The sequence below is a fragment of the Phalacrocorax aristotelis genome, chromosome 2, assembly GCF_949628215.1.
Source record: "Phalacrocorax aristotelis chromosome 2, bGulAri2.1, whole genome shotgun sequence".
Lineage (NCBI taxonomy): Eukaryota > Metazoa > Chordata > Aves > Suliformes > Phalacrocoracidae > Phalacrocorax > Phalacrocorax aristotelis.
This window is the reverse complement of record NC_134277.1, coordinates 41081545-41099156: the sequence shown is the minus strand read 5'-3', so window position 1 is coordinate 41099156 and position 17612 is coordinate 41081545. Positions and strand designations below refer to the sequence as shown.

At 42.6% G+C, this 17612-nt stretch overlaps 1 protein-coding gene across 11 annotated transcripts; it reads left to right on the top strand.

Moving 5' to 3' along the window:
- Nucleotides 1-1161: 1161 nt before the first annotated feature.
- Nucleotides 1162-17029, top strand: PP2D1 (protein phosphatase 2C like domain containing 1). Of its 11 annotated transcripts, none has more exons than XM_075083205.1 (6): nt 1162-1770; nt 1871-5739; nt 8139-8268; nt 10686-10834; nt 11111-12135; nt 15577-17029. In XM_075083205.1, the coding sequence occupies exons 5-6, from the start codon at nt 11112-11114 to the stop codon at nt 16827-16829; spliced, it is 2277 nt and encodes a 758-aa protein (XP_074939306.1). In that variant the 5' UTR covers nt 1162-1770; nt 1871-5739; nt 8139-8268; nt 10686-10834; nt 11111; the 3' UTR covers nt 16830-17029. The 11 variants fall into 11 exon arrangements, with proteins under 11 accessions (XP_074939306.1, XP_074939311.1, XP_074939314.1 ...); XM_075083210.1 differs by having other exon boundaries at nt 1162-1996; nt 2290-5739; XM_075083213.1 differs by lacking the exon at nt 8139-8268 and having other exon boundaries at nt 1162-2159; nt 2290-2440; nt 5603-5739.
- The last annotated feature ends 583 nt before the right edge of the window (nt 17030-17612 follow it).

Sequence of the window (17612 nt, the reverse complement as noted above, 5' to 3'; positions counted from 1 at the left end):
TGCTCCCCGGGGGGGGGCGGGAGGAGGGACCCGCCGCTCCGCGGGCGGCTCCAGCCCCGCCGGGCGGGGGGGGGGGGGAGCGAAGGGGGGGCCGCCTCCCGCCTCCGCGTCCCTGCGCGGGGGTTGCGCGGGGGCGGGCGGCGGCCGCAGCACCCGCTGTGTGCGGGAAGCCGCTACGGAGCCATCCCCGCGCCCCGGGAGGCTGCGGGGAAAGTTGCCCTGGGAAGAGGCGGCACCGCCGGCTGCGCGCACCGGCCGCAGCGCCGTGAGCCGGCGGTGCTGCCCCGGCCTCGGTGCCCCCTCGCAGCGGCACTACTTTGTTTGACTTAACCATTGCGTTTCCCCACCGTGCGCTTTGCAGCCGCTTTTAGGCGATTCATTTTTTTTCCACCCGGATTATTCCTATTTCAGCCGATATATAAATATCCAGTCAGTTTTAAAGACAGGAGAATTTAGAAGACTCTCTGCGCAGTTCCTCACGTCATGGTTTTGGGGCTTGCTTGCCTTTTTTTCTTTTCTTTTTTTTTTGTCCAGGAACAAGTGTAGACAGCAGGTCAAATTATGTCTTAAAGGGATTACCTTTTAATTGAAAGCTAAAATTAAGTATATGGTCCCACCACAGAAACTGCTCTCCATGCACAAAAGCAAGTGCTTGGGTTTTGAGGCAGCTACGCTCGGTTGCACGTATGTAAAAACGTGGTTGAGCCGTGAGAAACCACAAATGGCAATTCTATAGTACGGCACCACGGTTTAAAAGGTTGGGATTGAGCCTGGGCGTTTGCGTGGGATCTACGGCTCTTTGATGTGTAAACCTGAAGCAGCAAAATAAGTTTGGAAGGGAATCCCGGTGTATAAAGAGCTCTCGCAGACGGAGGGTCTTGCCACCTTGCGTGGGGCAAGCAAAGATGACTCCAGACTTCTGCAAAGTTAGGAGTAGTATTTGGGGGGGAGGAGAAAATACTTTCCCTGTGGTCTCCCTTTTCCCTCGCCCCCATTTTCTCAGCTCCTGGTGATATTTTCAAGCGTCAGGTTATGCAGCGAGTTGGCACTTACGTTAAATGGTGGGGGGGGGGGGGAATGGGGACCTGCACCCCGGCCTCCGCCGCGGGGTCCCCGGGGCCGGGGTCCCCCGGCCCCGGGGACCCCGCGGCGGAGGCCGGGTCTGGCTTAGGGTTTCCCAGGAGCTGTGACAGCGACCCGTAAGATGGCTGCTGCCATCCCCGGTGCTTTAAGACGGACTGTTAAGGTGGAGGAGCCGCTGCCCTCGGCGGCGGCTGCCCCAAGCATTGCAGCAAATTCAAGGGATTAAAAAAAAAACAAAAACAAACAGCAAACCAATAACAACCCTGTTTCTCTTAAATTTAAGAAAGAATGAATATTTTTATTATTTTTTTTTTAAAGTGGCCGATTCATGTTGAAAATAAATAGACGCTGTATGGTAACAGCCACCTAAGAACTCTTCGCTTGTATTTTTTTTTTTAATGCCGGTTAAGTTTCTAGTTTCCTCCCAGGCTTGAAAATGAAACTGCTCTTGCTTAGTTTCACTTTCAGCTTCCCCCACCGCTTTTCTTCGGTAGCAAATGTTACAAGCGAAAACCGCATCTGGAACAACATCTTGGCTCCTATGGACCACTTAATATCCATGCCTGAACATAGACTCCTTGTTTTTTCTGGGAGACATTGTAGCCCAATATGTTCGTTCTTTCCCCCCCCCCCCCCCTTTTTTTTAAATTTTTTTTTTTTTTAAATCACCAGCTTCTCCTTTAAACGGTAAGCTACTGATTTGTAACCCAGCATCAACTTTGCACACCCACATACAAATGAATTACAAGTTTCAATTCTGAAAATGCATTTAATATTTTTTACACAGGTGAGTAACTCCGCTGGTGTTTATTAAGGCCACTCAGCATGCATTTACGTCTGAAGCTGCACAGGCGAGCATTCACAGGACCACAGCCTAAGCGAATGACCTTCTTCTTTCAATTTATTCTTCAAGGTCCTTAAAAACCTGATAAGTTTTTGCTTCCATTGCAGTACAATCAAAACTGAAAGTTGTTATGAAGCAGATAGAGAGTTTGGTTAAGTGCCCAAATATTTGTTTACATTTCATGGTGTGCCTGTGAGGACCTAATGGGAACAACACTGCTTTCTTGCATACAGTAAGGCACTGGTTAGCATAAAGGCAAAAAATACTCTTGCTGCAGTTCCTCCTTGAATCCTCAAGAGCATGGCTGTCTTACAATATTATGTCTTTTTTTTTTTCTTCCTTTTTACCTTGCTGCTCACTAGATAACCAGAACAGTAAGTCTACCAGCCTGTGGCTACGGATACAGTTACTATAGTAACATTTATAAACACTAATTTCACTACACACTCAGAACTACTGCCTGCTAATGCAGAGAAGCAGCTTAGAAAGAAATCACTCTTTGACTGCAAATAGGTAAGTCTTTTTCTGAACTTTAATCCTGGTTTAAAACATTGTTCTCATTTTAACTTTGTGCAAATACATTGTTTAAAAAAAAAAAAAAGCTTGACTTTGCCTTAAACTCCTCCAGTGACAAGTAAAATATTATATTGACAATTTTGGCAGGAATAAGGAATGGAAAGATCAACTGCTGGCCGGAAACAAGGCACTATAACTTGGGCTATGTTGACCTGTGGTGGCTTCAGTGAATATAATTTGGCCCTGATGGGTTGCACTACATTAGAAAAACAGAAAAAAAAATTATGCTTTGTCATGTGAGTGTATACAAGTCATTCTTGTTTTCATATATCCAAGCTGGCTTTTTCCGTTGCCTGAATTCACAAGCAAGTAATACTTCCTAATTGTGATGCATGTGTAACTCCATTTGAGCACAACAGAATCACTCGGGTGCTTATTTTTCATCATTAAATATGCACTATGAAGATACTAAATTAGATTCAAACTCAAAGCATTGTCTAAAAAACCCTCACCACAATTTTCAGTTTCTGTCCTTTGGGGCATGTCAGTGGGTTTGCGCAAGTCGAACTGACTCTGAAGCCAGCATTTAGCAAGGGCTGGTGGGAGCCAAGCGAGCGTAGCTGCCTGCCGCCTGCCTCCTGCTTGCGCTGCTTAGCTTGAAAATTCAGGTGAGTAGCCCCATGACTACAGGAAGACTACTCATCCGCATCAAATTAAGCAGGCCAGGAGCTGGATGCGACACGAGTGCCAGCTCCTGTGATTCTCAGGTCTCTCTCAGGCTGCTGACAGCCCCGAGGAGGTGCCTGCTCAGAGCTGGTGCTCCCAGGAGACTTGCCTCTCACGTTTGTTGCTCTCGCCAGAATTCACTGTGAACACTCAACAGGCTTAAATGCAAGAGGGTGTGCGTTATTCCAGCAAGGGAGGTGGTTGAGTCACAAAAGAGGGAATTAAAATGCAGTTTCGGGTGTGCCTGGTTATTACCTAGTTGTCATTTGGTGCTTTTGGGGCCTATCTCGGTCACGTAAATTAAAGAATCACTCAACTAATAGCAGCCTAATGCTGAATGCTGCCTCTCTGAGAGGGACCTCCCAGCCTGCTGCCGTGGGAGCCCACCCATAGCCCTCATCCCCGTCTCCCAGCCTAGTCGGAGCAAGTGTGCCCAACCCAGCCCCTTCTCCCTCTCCTTTGTTCAAGATGGGACTTTCTTCCGGCTCTCCCACCTGTTTTTATTCTTGCCATTCAATGCAAATGTAAAAAGCGGAGCTCTTGCCCCTCTGGGGAATTTCTCCCAATATAAAATCCTATTGTGTCCTTTCATTAGCGCATTCCTTGTGGGTGAAGTGGCCTCCCTCTTGGCCACCGCGCATTCAGGACTGCTATCAATATTTTCTGAATCACTGGAAGTATTAAAGTACAAAAGTTTTGTTCATTATGCTGCCTCTAGCATCTTGTCAGCTTCCCATGGTGCTTACATGTGACTTTAATAATGCAGATGGCAGACCTTCCCACTAGGCCTCTGTCTGTTATAGGGAACCTTGAACTCCAATTACCCAGTTTTTAAAGGAAAAAAAATTAAAAAAGAGAATATGCCATTGCAACACTCATGGCCATTTAGTAATACAAACTTCTCGTTAATGATGGAGCACTTAGCAGTTTTTATTCACTTTTTACCCATAGGATGCTCTTCTTGACTACAGAGTTTTGATTTAACAAAAACCAAGCGAGAAGACTGAAGGCTGGGCTCACCCAGCACAGGACATTTACTGCCTTTGCCAGTACAATGTGAAGCGTGTGTGCCAAGCTCAGAAGCTGCTTGTTAAAGTTATTTAGCCATCTGCAGTCACTACATAGGCTTACACTATGTTATTTTGTGGTAGTGAGAGCTCTAGATTGCTTCACGCAAACATGGGATGTACTACCTATTTTTCCTTTATATTTTTTTTCTTCTGCCTGCGACAGGGTTTTTTTTTGTTTGTTTGTTCCTTCCTCTAACATATTTTTCTCTTCTTCCTGTTACTTAACATGTGGCAGAGATCCCCGCAATTCTCTGGAACCCCACTCAGCATAGTTTGTCTGCCTATGCCTTGGCAGTTTTGCTGATCACCCCATCCCGGTGTAGGGCAGGTCCATTGGTGCTGGCAGCCTTACAGACCCCTGGGTGACTGGCACGGGCTCAGCTGGCAGGAGGTAGGAGGGAAGGGGGCTACTTTCTGCTAGCTGCACTGGAGTAGCCACTGACCAGCACCCTTGATACAACAGTGATTTAGATAATAAAACTCTGCATAAAAAAAATAAATTATAAAGAAGTTACACTGGTCTAAGCACATCTGACCGTGCAAGCCCCCTCCTGGGACTTCCCCATATCCGTGAGGGAGAGCACCTGGAAAGCCTAAGTGCTATCGATACCACTGCAAGCACCATGGCTACTCACTTGGCTAAACCAGAGAAACTAAACAGATTAAAGACCTCTCTTTAGACAAACTATAATTGCAGTGTGTGCAGCTGGAAAAAGCAGAGGAACCCCAGGAGGACAGCAGTAACCCCAGATGTGGGTTTGTGGGGCGAGGCAGGCAGGGGGTTGCTGGGAGGAGAGTGCAGGAGGCACAGTTATGTTATCTTTACCCATCTTCCACTTCTGCCACAGCTTTCTCCTTGTGGATCCCCAAAACCTCAAGCATCTGCTGTGCCTTCCCTCCCTTGCCAAGCCCAGCAGGCTTGCCGTCTCCACTTGATGCTTTGCAGCCTCTCTGCCCGAAGCAGGCATTCGGTGGGTTACAAACTGCCACCACTGCCCCACCCAGACAGACCCGGCTACCAGGAACAAGTGCAAAGTATCTGGGGTGTAGGAAGAGCTATTTCTGCCATTTATTTGCTACTCCCATTTCCCAGTTCGATACTTCCTCTCAGCTGAGGAACTGCAGCTGTGCCCGAGCAGACAGTGTCACAAATTGTAACTCTCACCTACGAAGACCTAATGATGGGGACTGTTTCCACTTCATAGGATGACTCAAAACTGGTGGGTCTGGAATCCCAAGATTCCAGTCTTGGACAACCCTTGAGATAAGTAAGATGATAAATAAATAAAGGGACTAATTATCTTAATTTATTCCATAATTATTTCAATTATTAATCACTTCCTTCTTTCTTGCCTATTATCAGGTCTAGAGGTGGGAGTGTTCCCGAGGCAGGCTCTGCCCTTGGCACGCTCCTGTGACTCACCAGGTTCATCTTTATCTCTTCCTACACCTTTCATAACAAGTCTTCCTTGAAGCAGCATCATTGCTTCTGGAGATACAGTAAGTAGGCTACTACGCACACCTAGGTTGACTCACTTGGGAGAAGATGTCTTGTTCCTTCTGCATCAGCCCCTCTGCAGATGGTTTTGGAGAATGAGGGGGCAGGCTCTGCTAAAACTGGTGGAAGGTGTAGGGTATGGATGCTGGGTTAGCAAATAAGTTTGTCTTTTCAGGTGAAGAGATTTTCAGAGGTCTTATATACATTTAATAAAGGCTATGTAAGGTTTGTTCACATATTGGCTCTTTGCTGCTTTGGCCAAAGGTGACCATGTAAAACTGGGACCTGGTAAGGCAGCCCCAGCGCAGGTGACAGTGCTTGCCTGTCCCCTGGCTCAGGCTGTGCCACAGGGTATGCATTGCACAGCACTGTCAAGCTGCACCACAGCAAATGCTACAGCCCCACTGGCCACCAGTGGTGGCTCCTTGGCAGGGGCCAGTCGCGGTGATGCCGAGAGTCCCCGCCACGGTTTCTGTATGTGGGTATGATGCGTTCGCTAACAGTTTTCCAGGGGAGGGGCCACTGCCAAACTGTGTGACAGGTGGAGGGAAGGGAAATCAGTCAGGAGGAGAGAAGCCGGCCTGAACACACGGAGGCAACAGGAACCACATCACAGGCACATGAGAAAGGGTGGCCCAAGAGGGAAGTGCTGGCTGAGGTATGAGCAGAGGAAAGGCATGCCAAGAAGTAAAGCAGGGAAGGACAAGACAGGCAAGGAAGCCGGTGCTCATTCAGCCAGAATTTGCAGCGGTGAGGCCTGATAATACATATTAGCAGATAATATTGTGATGAGCAGCTCAGGGAGACTGTGACCTCCATTTCCCATCACACAGCCCTTTTCTGCCTCTGCCTGTTACCCGCAGGCAGGCATCTTCCCGGTACTGGTTTCAGCATCAATAATAGTCACCATTTTCTAAGACCAAAAGTATGTAGCAAATAATAATAAAACCCCAAATCTCATGGAGGAAGGGGTTCAGGACTAGAGATTGTGTAAGTTAAGTGCTGACTGTGACAAAGGTAGGTGAGGAAGAAGCACACTCTGGGTGGAGACGGGAATGACATGTGTCAGAGGGAGATGACTGCATATGGGACTCTTCTGTTCAGATACAAATCAGATCCTGGATCCTTGAAGCTCAGTTATTGACATCTTCACTAATTAAAAAATGAGATTGTAGTGCCAAACTGCAGAAACAAAATAATCTTGTTTTACTATATGAACAGCAAGCAGCTCCAAGTGCCATAGCAAGAGAGGGTTGCCAGAAATGAGGTTTTCAGAGGTGGTAACATCCTCTGCCATACAAAGCCCCTGGCCTGCAGTCTTGTGTTCTGCCCCTCTTACAGACAAGGCAGTGTATTGCAGAGAGGGGAAGCAGCCTCCCTTTCCTAGTGGCAAGACTAAGCATTGACCAAGAGGGTCTTCGTTGTGACACAAAGAGTAAATAGGACTTTTCGCTTAAAAATGCATGCAATCTCCAACTGTGGTTCCCTCCCCATTCCACATCTAATTTTTTTATCTACTTCTATTTTCAGCTCAGAACATGAAACAGTGCTGGGTTTTGGCTCCCTAAATAGGCACAGGGAAACTGCAGTGAGCTAGAAAGCAGAGTTTTATCTTTTGCTCTCTGAGGCTGAGAGCACTTTAGCTTTGTGTATTGTGCTGTCAGCATCTCACTGTTATCCTTTAACCTGACAGCAAAAAACTTGTGAGTCTGTATCTCTTCCTGATGAGGGAAATGCAAGCAGAGAAGAAAACACAGACTAATCTTTTTACTTCGTAAGAGACCAACAAAGGAAATGTTTCCTTTTTTGTTTCATTTTTACAAGTTTTTCCAGCTATTAACATAAGCAGTGTATGCATACTACATAAAAATTAACACCAGGGCTGCCCTTTTAATAGTTATAAGTGAAATTATTGCAACTGATATGAGTTGTAGCAGATCTTGTTGTTCTACATGAATTATGTACATTATCCTGGTTATTTACACATTGTAATAAAGTGGGACTGTTTTGGTACTCTGAAATTGATTTGTTAGCACTTCCACCCACTTACTGAGATATAAACAGCTATAAAGTGTGTTTAAGAATTAAGTTTACTGAGGTCAAACTAGCATTTTCTTGAAAGTCCTCAATTTCCTGTCTCTAATCCAAGGGGCTTTTATATATACCAAATGTAAAATGAGTTCATATTTAAAAGGCTGACAAGACGCAGCTTACCAGATTTTCTGTATCTATTAGCCCTAATTTTTCTCATCCCATGAATGCATCATCATGATGACAGCAGTGAAGAGGCTTGTGCAATTTCCCAATCTCAGATTCAAACTGTGCAGAATAAAGGAAAAGGGATCTAGGCAAGCATATCTTTCACTGCTATTTTAATCACATACCTCCTTAACTTGCACAGCTGAAGTGGTGCAGCATTTCTAAAGGAGGCTGATGCTCACCTCTTGTGAAGAGATGGACTTTCCCATAAACTGGTCCTAGAGCAGATTGAGAGTTGTAGCCACCTGCAAGCTTGCCTCTGCAAAGACAAGGTATGCTACAGTGTCGTAAGGGTTTTTTTTAAGTGGCTTTACTAATATTTCAGTGTCACTTTTTACAGAAGATATTTTCTTTTAAAAATCGTATAATTGATCTACCTCAGCTGATCAGAGGCGCTTGATTCTTTAAGACGTGTTAAGATTAATTGGAGCTGGAGGAGGTTGGAGCTTTGTCTTTTAATGCTCCTGTAATTCTCAAACAGTTGAAGGAATTTTGTCAAAGAACTGTCACCACAGGAGAAAAGTACATGCCTTGAAGAAGCAAATAAAGGAAAAGCTTATAACCCAGAGGTGATGAACAGAAATAGCACAAGATAAGACAATGTACTTCACAGCTGAAATCCTGGAAGAGACAACAGTTGCAAAACAGTTACTTTAAGGTGTGGTTGTATCAACTTTCAAGACAGAGCCCCAGAAAAGGGATGGATGAGGTTGAAGCAGGATTAAATTACCAGAGGCTACTCTTGTAACGTGGCTGTGGGATATTACCACTGCTAAACCACCTGTTTGCCTTAGAGGTGGATTAACAGAGGTAATGATTTTAAACTGAAAGAGAGTACATTTAGGTTAGATTAGGAAGAAATTCCTTACCATGAGGGTGGTGAGACACTGGAACAGGTTGCCCAGAGAAGCTGTGGATGCCCCTCCCTGGAAGCGTTCAAGCTCAGGCTGGATGGGGCTTTGAGCAGCCTTGTCTAGTGGAAAGTGCCCCTGCCGATGGCAAGGGGGTTGGAACTCAATGATATTTAAGGTCCCTTCCAACCCAAACCATTCTATGATACTAACAAAGCTTTACTGAAAGTCAGAAATCTCAGAAGAGAGAACAAAAATCTATAATAAATGCATTTTTGCCTGATCTCTCATCCATACACACGTAAATACTAAACACTAAATAAACACAATTAACTTAAAAAATGTAAACACTATGTTTCATACTTAGTAGAGAGATAATGCATAGGGTGGCAAGCTGAGCATCTCACATGGTGTCCGGATCTTGTGTTATTATGGTGCTGTACACGTATGTTATGTGCTGATCTAGAGGGAGAGGATGTTCCGCAAGCAGCTGTAAGGCTTAGCTGCACAGCACTTTATAGGGCACGGTAGCCATTCAAACAATTTCATCTACTGCCTAAGCAATATTGATATTTACATGGTTTCTTACTCATTTCAAGTTATAGGCAGAATTATTATAATGCTGCTACCAATAGGGTTGCCTCATGGTTTCAGTAACTTAAAACTCTGCCAGGTATTAACTGTTCATACTGAACTTTTTCAAGCCTGAAGAAGCATATGGGAAAAAGTTCCAGGTAACATGGCTTAGCTGTTTCTGAAAATATTATTTGAAAAAAAATCTGTTAGTTTGCATGTATTAAACCAAAATTTTAATAACACTTTTATAGAGAAATCTCCAAGGCTGTCAGGTTTTAAACTAGGGCTTGGAAATTTAGGCAAGACGGTGTCTGTGGTACACCTTTTGTTATTCTCATAGGTTTACCCAAATCAGAGCAAGTTACAATATTAAAACTGAAGCATCAGTTTGCAGGTGCCGAGTGGAGCGTGTAGGTGCTGAATTCAGGCAGGCCCCTCTGCACCGGCTGACCTCTGTCAGGGAGTGCCCCGCTAGGACTTACACTACAGCTCTGACTCTTGGGCTTAGAGCACCAGGTGCCAGACCCAAGTATCGTTAAGCAGCATCGAGGAAAGAGACTGAGGAAAGACACTGAGCTGGCGAGGAAGGGGAGACTGGAGCAAGGAGCTGCAGTGGGAGAAAGGAGGTGTATGGCGACAGGAGAAAGGTATTAGCTTTGGTTGGAGAATGGGCAGAGAGGCGTGTGCCGACTAGACCCTATGATATCCCTGCAGTACCTGGCCTTGATTACACATTTTCAGCCTTGTGGCCCTTCTGTAAGCTCTGTTGCAAAGTGCATCTCTCCTTCCATCCTGATGGCTGGAGAATAGAGGGCGCGTGCTGCTGCTCACAGCGCTCTCAGCTCCAGGAGCAGGGGGGTGTCCCACAGACCTAAACACTCAAACACTGCTTGGCCCATTCAATAATACTTTTGTGCTTCATTATGCTTTCTTGATTTAGACACAGACACATTCAAAACCCATCCTACATTAAAGGAACACGAACATTGCATAATCTAGCTCTTGCAGGCAAGAAATACAATAGAATATTGACTACATAAATGTAATTTACCTTTTGCGTGCCTAAATACAATGGCATAAAAGAATTTTTTTCCAGTTGACTCCTAAAGTCCTCACAACTAAACCTGATGGCAATAAGAGTGAGATTTCATTAAAGATACACCAGTGCTTCTGACCCTGCTTCATATTTTCCATACAAGATTGGTAGATTTTTTTTTTAGTCTTAATCTTGAATGTGCTTTTTTTTTTTTTTTTTGAAGTAGGAATTACACTCAACTACCATGTCTGGAAAGTGATGAATAGACACAGAAGAGCTGATGAGGAACTATGTCGTATTTACAGTTCTAACTGTGAAGGCTCAGGGTTATGCACTGAATCACAAGGAGGAAACAACTGACTGAAACCTCACTAGGTACAAAATAATCTAAATTGTGTCATGAACTCTGTATTTCCAAACTTTTCACTACTTGGATTTGCTGTATTACTCATTTTAACATAGTTATTAGTTACAGTTTTTATATAATCTCACGTGGGTTTCCCAGTCTCTTGACCACATATGCATTAGTATAGAGCGATGCAGTTCAGAATTTATATAAGAAAGTGAGAGCAAGGCTTAGGTAAATGTAGTGTTACCTAATATTAAAATATTGAAATATGAAAACTCTTAACATACTCAACTCCTTTACAGAATGACATGGGAGGAAAAATCTCAGGACAAAACAAACCCACCTGATTTTGAACTTTCCAGAGATGAGGAAGATCACCTGGAGAGGGTCACAATTGCACCTGAGAACGATGACTCCAAACACATTTCAATTTTTTGCTTTGCATGTCAACAAACAATATATCCATACCACCTTCTTTATCATAAAAAAACCCACAAAGCCCTAACTTTGCTGGGCTTTGACAGTCCACAAACGAAGACTGACAAGAAAACACTTTTGGCTCAGAGACAGAAACTAGTTTCAAAGTTGACCAAGACTCCTAAGTATTCTGAGACACATAGGCAGAAGATTGATTATTCATTTGAATTCCTTATGAATAATCACACTTCTACATCATACTGTGATCTTGCCAATATTAATGCTCCAAGTACTTTTACGAAAGTAAATAATTCTTTAATAAAAGCATTATCAATTTGCCAAGATAAAAATTCCACATGGCAAGAAGACATGGAAGACAGATTTATCGTGCTCGACAACTATGGAAATAGGTCAGATACGTGTTTTCTGGGGCTAGTTGATGGTTCTCATGGTGTGACAGCTGCAGAAACAGTTGCAGCAGAGCTTCCACTTCTATTCCTTGACCAGCTTGCTCAAATGGATTCCTCCTACAAGAAGAGTAAGAATGAACAGCAAATTCTAGATTCCTTTGCCACAGTAATCAAGGCAGATTACAGGGAAAAAGAGAAGATTTTCACTGATACACGCAGCAATGACAAGACCAAGAAGACCAATACTTACGAGTGGATTCACAAAGCATATGCCAAGTCCTTTTGGAGAATGGATAGACTTTTACGACTGGGAAGGAATGAGGTTTCCAAAGTTCGCTGGAGTGGTTGTTCAGCGGTTACCTGTTTGGTGGAAAGAATCCCCAGCGAAGAGACAGATGGCACTGAGGAAGAAGAAAGAAAACATTCTGAAAACACCACACACCGTCCATTAGCCAGGGCAGCCAAAGGGGTTGCTGGGTTACTGCACATTGCTAACATAGGTATGTACATTCCACACCAGGATTTTTTTTTTCTCCCACCCAATAAAGAGAGAAAAAATAACCTAGAGATTTGTTGGCAGTAGTTATCTGGAGATAAAGAGCAGCAATTGCTTAGACTTCACAATGTGAAGGAGACATGATAAATTCCCTCGCAACTGATAGCGGTAAGACAATAAGTAGTAAGCTTACGAGATAAGTAGCTCCAGTGTGATATTTGAGTTAAAGCAGTGAAGTCAATTTTCTAATGTGAAAGACAGATAGGAAGCACTCCATAATACACAAATGACCTCTGTAAGAGTAGTAAGGATTTTATTTTTTTTTTTTTAAGATCCAGAGGAATTTTAAGGTGTTATCACTTTAGGGCAGGCAATCACAAATTTTCTAGTTTTATATCCGATAAATGCCTTGCATCAATGAACATGCTTAAGATATTATTTTTACTTGTTTCATTGAGACTAAGTGCCACTGCATTTTCCTACCAGCAAACTGAAAACACAATCTGTGGGGATCATTTGAATTATTAATTTCTGAAATAGGAATTGGTTATTTACTGGTGTTATGGAAGATCTATTCAGACCCGTTTCCTTATGAAGCAGAACGCAGCTCTGCCTTTCTGTAGTGTAGAAAATCGGTTATTAATTACAGTCAGGAACACTGATACATTCCTAATGCTTCTCCACCCAGCCCTGCTGCAGGAAACACTAAAGCTCTTGCAGTCTTAGCAACTCACTGTATCCTCCTACTTGGTGATTTTTGTTACCAGTTAAGCTCTCTTGTGTACCAAGACAAATGTAAGATTACAAGCAAGGTGCTTGCTTTCCCACAAAGGAGTACACGAGCAGAATTACATTTTAAAAAAAAAAGCTGTTGGGTGAAGTTTCAAATGGATTTGTGTCTACGGTTACACCCTCTAGTGTCTTCCAGCCTCTGCTTGAAGCATGTGCCCAGCACTATAATACTTCTCTATCACTGTTGTGGTTCAGCCTCAGTCGGCATCTAAACACCACGCAGCTGCTTGCTCACTCCCCCTATCCCTGTGGGATGGGTGAGAGAATCAGAGGAGCAAAAGAACTTGTGGGTTGAGATACGTACAGTTTAATAATTACAATAAAAATAATTATAACAATAATGATTATGATGATAATAAAATGGAAAAGGAAAAAACATACTGGGCATGGCATTACATGATATGGAATATCCCTTTGGCCAGGTTGAACCCACTCTCTTAGCTGTGCCCCCTCCCCTCCCACCTTCTTGTGCACGCGGCAGAGCATGGGAAGCTAGAAATGTCCTTGACTAGTACAAGCACTACCCAGCAACAACGAAAACATCGGTGTGTTATCTCAACGTTGTTTTCATGCTAAGTCCAAAGCACAGCACTACGCCAGCTGCAGTGAAGAAAATTAACTCTATCCCAGCTAAAACCATGACAATCACTCTCCCTAGCATTAGTAAGGAGTGCACTAACACTGCAACTTTCCATCAACAGGGGCACTCTTTCCTCCTCAGATGAGTGTATTCATAAAACCTCTAAGACTTCTTCATATTTCTTCATATCAAGTTTGACTGAAATTAATCAAGAGAGTTAAAGATCAGTAGGGAAAAGGAAAACCATTTGGGAGGCTTCATTTCTTCACTAGGCAAAAAAAACCCCACCTTGTTCTAGTTACTTGCCTTCATCCTTCCCTCCCAGATGAGGTTTTATGCTGGATGCAATTAAAGATACTGTAAACTCAAGCTCTACTAATGAGTTAAGGCTTTAAGTTGATCACAGATACTTTAAGCCTTTTATGATTAAAGTCCACATTTTTGAACCACTTCTAAATAGACATTTATTTAATCTAATACACTTAATTTTCCACCAAATGCATCACATAAAAGATTTGCACAACATTGAGCTTCGACTCTCCCCCAGAAATGTGTTCTTACAGAAGTATAGACACACTCCTCCAGCACCAGGTAAGCAACTGAAGAGGATGATCAGATACGAAGAGCAGGAGATGGTGGCATTGGCCAGCTTTGTCTTCTTCATTTAGTCCCACATCAATAGGTCAGCTAGTTTTTTTCAATTCTTTTGCCCTGTCGCTGGTTTGCAGACAGGAGACTTGCAGCCAAAAGCGACTAGATTTTACTCTTTCTTGCAGTCAGATTCTTCCACATGGGTTATATTACGCCCTTTGTTAGGCTTACAGCTGGTGGTCTTACTTGGAGGGTTCAAAGGAAATTTTAGACAATCTTCTAGCTTTCCATGGAAATCAGAAGAAGGAGGAGGGAACAAGCAAAAGTAAACATTCACACAGCGTAACTTAAGGCATCTACATTCTATAATCAATAATAAGGTGTGTCCTTCAGTTTGCTATTCTGAATCACCTTCTGGAGAAATCTGCCTTCACATAGACTACACTTAGCTGTCTCATACACTAGACAATGCCAATATTGCCCAAGAAATACAACTACTGTATAAGCTGTGCCTACTTATAAACACTTTTCAGAGATCTGTGCCCTAGTCTAGCCAGATGATATTAAAAGCACAATATAAACGAACACACTGCAGCCAGCTTACTGTCTGGAAAGCTACCATCCCACTCAAGTTCCTTCTGTAAGACATCACTTTTGCCCTCATGCCAACACATGGGAGCAGACCAATAACCTCTTCTAACAAAAAAATGGTCTCCCAGCGTAGCCGTAGAGGATCTCAAACAATACATCACTTTGTTTCAGAGCTGCTTTCCTTTACGCTCTGCATTCAAGTCTGACAAGACTAGTCACCTGCAGTGTTGCAATTTCTAATACTTTTAATTCTCACCCTGCAGATTTCAGAAGTGTTGAGGGAAAGGTAAAGTACCTATTCCTACTAAAGGAAAGAAGTTAGTCTTCAACGTCTCATTATGACTGTGAGAACTCTTTCTCCCTTGGTCCCTTAACTGAGGAAAAGATTTAAGGCATCATCTTCGTCAACTGTAAATTATACACAATGTCCAAATTATTTTCAGGTACTAGGAATTTTATACTGCCAAAAATAATATGAACCTGACACTTCTTAATGAGTTCATTCAGCCATATTTAAAGCACACACTCTCCTATGAGGGGTTAAAAAAAAGTATTTGAGAAAAATATGCATTCTTAAAAAAAAGTCAAGGTGCAACAGTTCTATCAGACTGCACTTTAAGCTGAATGAAGACTCCTCGTAAGAGTTTAGTTGCAGTCAGAAGAAGGTGGTTCTGGAATAGTCTTCTGAAAAACAGGAGGGGAAAAAAAAGCCACAGAAAACTTTCCTGTAAAATAGAACCAGATTCATCAGTGGACATATTGTTGCCTGTGGTAGTAGATAATTGAACTACAACCTCATTTTCCCAGTCCTTAGCAAAAGGCTGTTAAATGTAACAGCACTGTCTTACAAAAATCAGTATTCTGTAACTCAAAATGTTCTTTCAATTTTAGGTAATGCACATGCTGTCTTATGTAAAAATGGAAAGAGCCACTGTCTCTCAAAAGAGCACAGCACTTCTAACGTGAGTGAGAGAAAACGCATACTTCAGAATGGTGGAAACATCAGCACTAATGAACCAGATGGGTTAGTAGAGGGGTACCTGAGAACTACAAGGGGTCTTGGACATCACGGAGACCCCGTACTGAAAAGATCTGTTATACCTGTACCTCATACTATATCTGTCCCTATCGATGATACTTGTCAGTTTCTTATTTTAGCTTCTAACGGGCTTTGGGAGGTTTTGGATTACAATGAAGTACTTGCATTAACTCTAACAACATTCACTCATTATTTGAGAATGCATGAATGTGTTCAACAAAATGGGACTTCTCCATGTAAGTTTCAGTATTTGATGCCCCTCACTGAAGACAACTTAAATGACTCAAAGGCTATTCATGATCTGCAAGATGGAATAGAGATACCATATCCCAATGAAGCTATTTTCCTCACTGACTCAAAAGGCAACCTGAAACAAAATAAGCCAAAATGTTCTAGGAGGAACTATTTGCCAAGTGAAGATGGAGTTCTTAAGGAAACCGATGACCACAAAAATCAAGCTGATCCAAAACAGTCTCTTTTCAGTAACAATGAAGTAAACTCACTGAACAGAGAGATAAAACAGTCCAATTCTACCACACAAGGTGGCTCTGAAGAACTGAAGCAGGTTGAGGACAGAAAAGTTTATCTATGTAACAGTTTTCCGCCACAGTCACAGACTGCAGAGCAAGAAGAAACAGACACTGACACTTTCTGCACAACAGGTCCAAGTCGCACCTATAAACAGCTGCGAGAGAATGTACTGGCAGTAGGGTCTAAAGACATAGAACAGCCCCCAAAAGATACAAGAGCATGCCTATCTAACTATGACTCAGTTCCACAACTGGCAGAAAAAAAGGACTCCAAGATATTTTGTGACAAACCTGCAAGTTACACTGGTCAAGCACTGCTAAAGACTGTAACGCCAGTGGGTTCTAAACCACCACCACAGTTTGAAGGCGACACAAAAACGCACCCACTCAATTGCAAATCACAAACTGCAGGAAGAGGCAGAATCACCTCTGAGACATTCTACGACCACGCAGCAAGCTATATTAGTGAACAACTGGTAAAGACTGCATTAGCTGCAGGTTCAAGAGATAATATTACTATTTTGATTGTACTTCTAAATGGATGCGATAAGATACCCAATTACCTCAACACTTAAAAATTTATCATACGATAACTGGAGCGCCACAGTACATGTAGTACAAGCTTGTATTTAGCTGTGTCATGAATTTACTTGTAATCATCTTAAATGCTGCCCCATGTAAATCAGACACCTTGTCTAGAAATGTGCAAATGCAATAAAACCTTCTGAAACTCTCAATAAGAAACAGTAATAAAAAAATCTTTTTTTTAAACCACTTTATTCAAACCTGAGCACCTCAATATAAAACTAAACACTGGTGAACTGTCATTTTCCTTGCTAAACCCAGATTACTGCAAATTTAAAATCTGCACAAGTAAGTTTCTGCTACCAGTTCAACATTTAAATAGACTAATTCATCTCTTCTGACACACTTGGTAGATTTCATATAATGAAAATAACTAAAAGAATTAGTGCAATATACTGGACAGATAAAAATAAAATGTACTTTGGAAAACAAAGTTGCAAAGTTCATTACTGACAGACAGCAGTACTTATGTTACAGATCCAGGAGCATCATTTATTACTGTTCTAGCCATAAAGGAAGAACATAGAACCCCCTTTGATTAGAGAGGAAAAAAATTAGCTTTAAGTAACTGTACATTCTGTATATCTTTAAGCAACTCTTAAATATTACAGAAAGTATTAAACAAATGTAGACTACAATGCAGAGTACCTATTTACAGTACATTAATATCCAAATTTAAAATCGAGTTGGATGTACATAATTGTTAGTGCACTATTTTTTTCCTTAGGGGAAAACAAACTGTAATGGCCAGCAACGATCAAAACCAAGAAAGA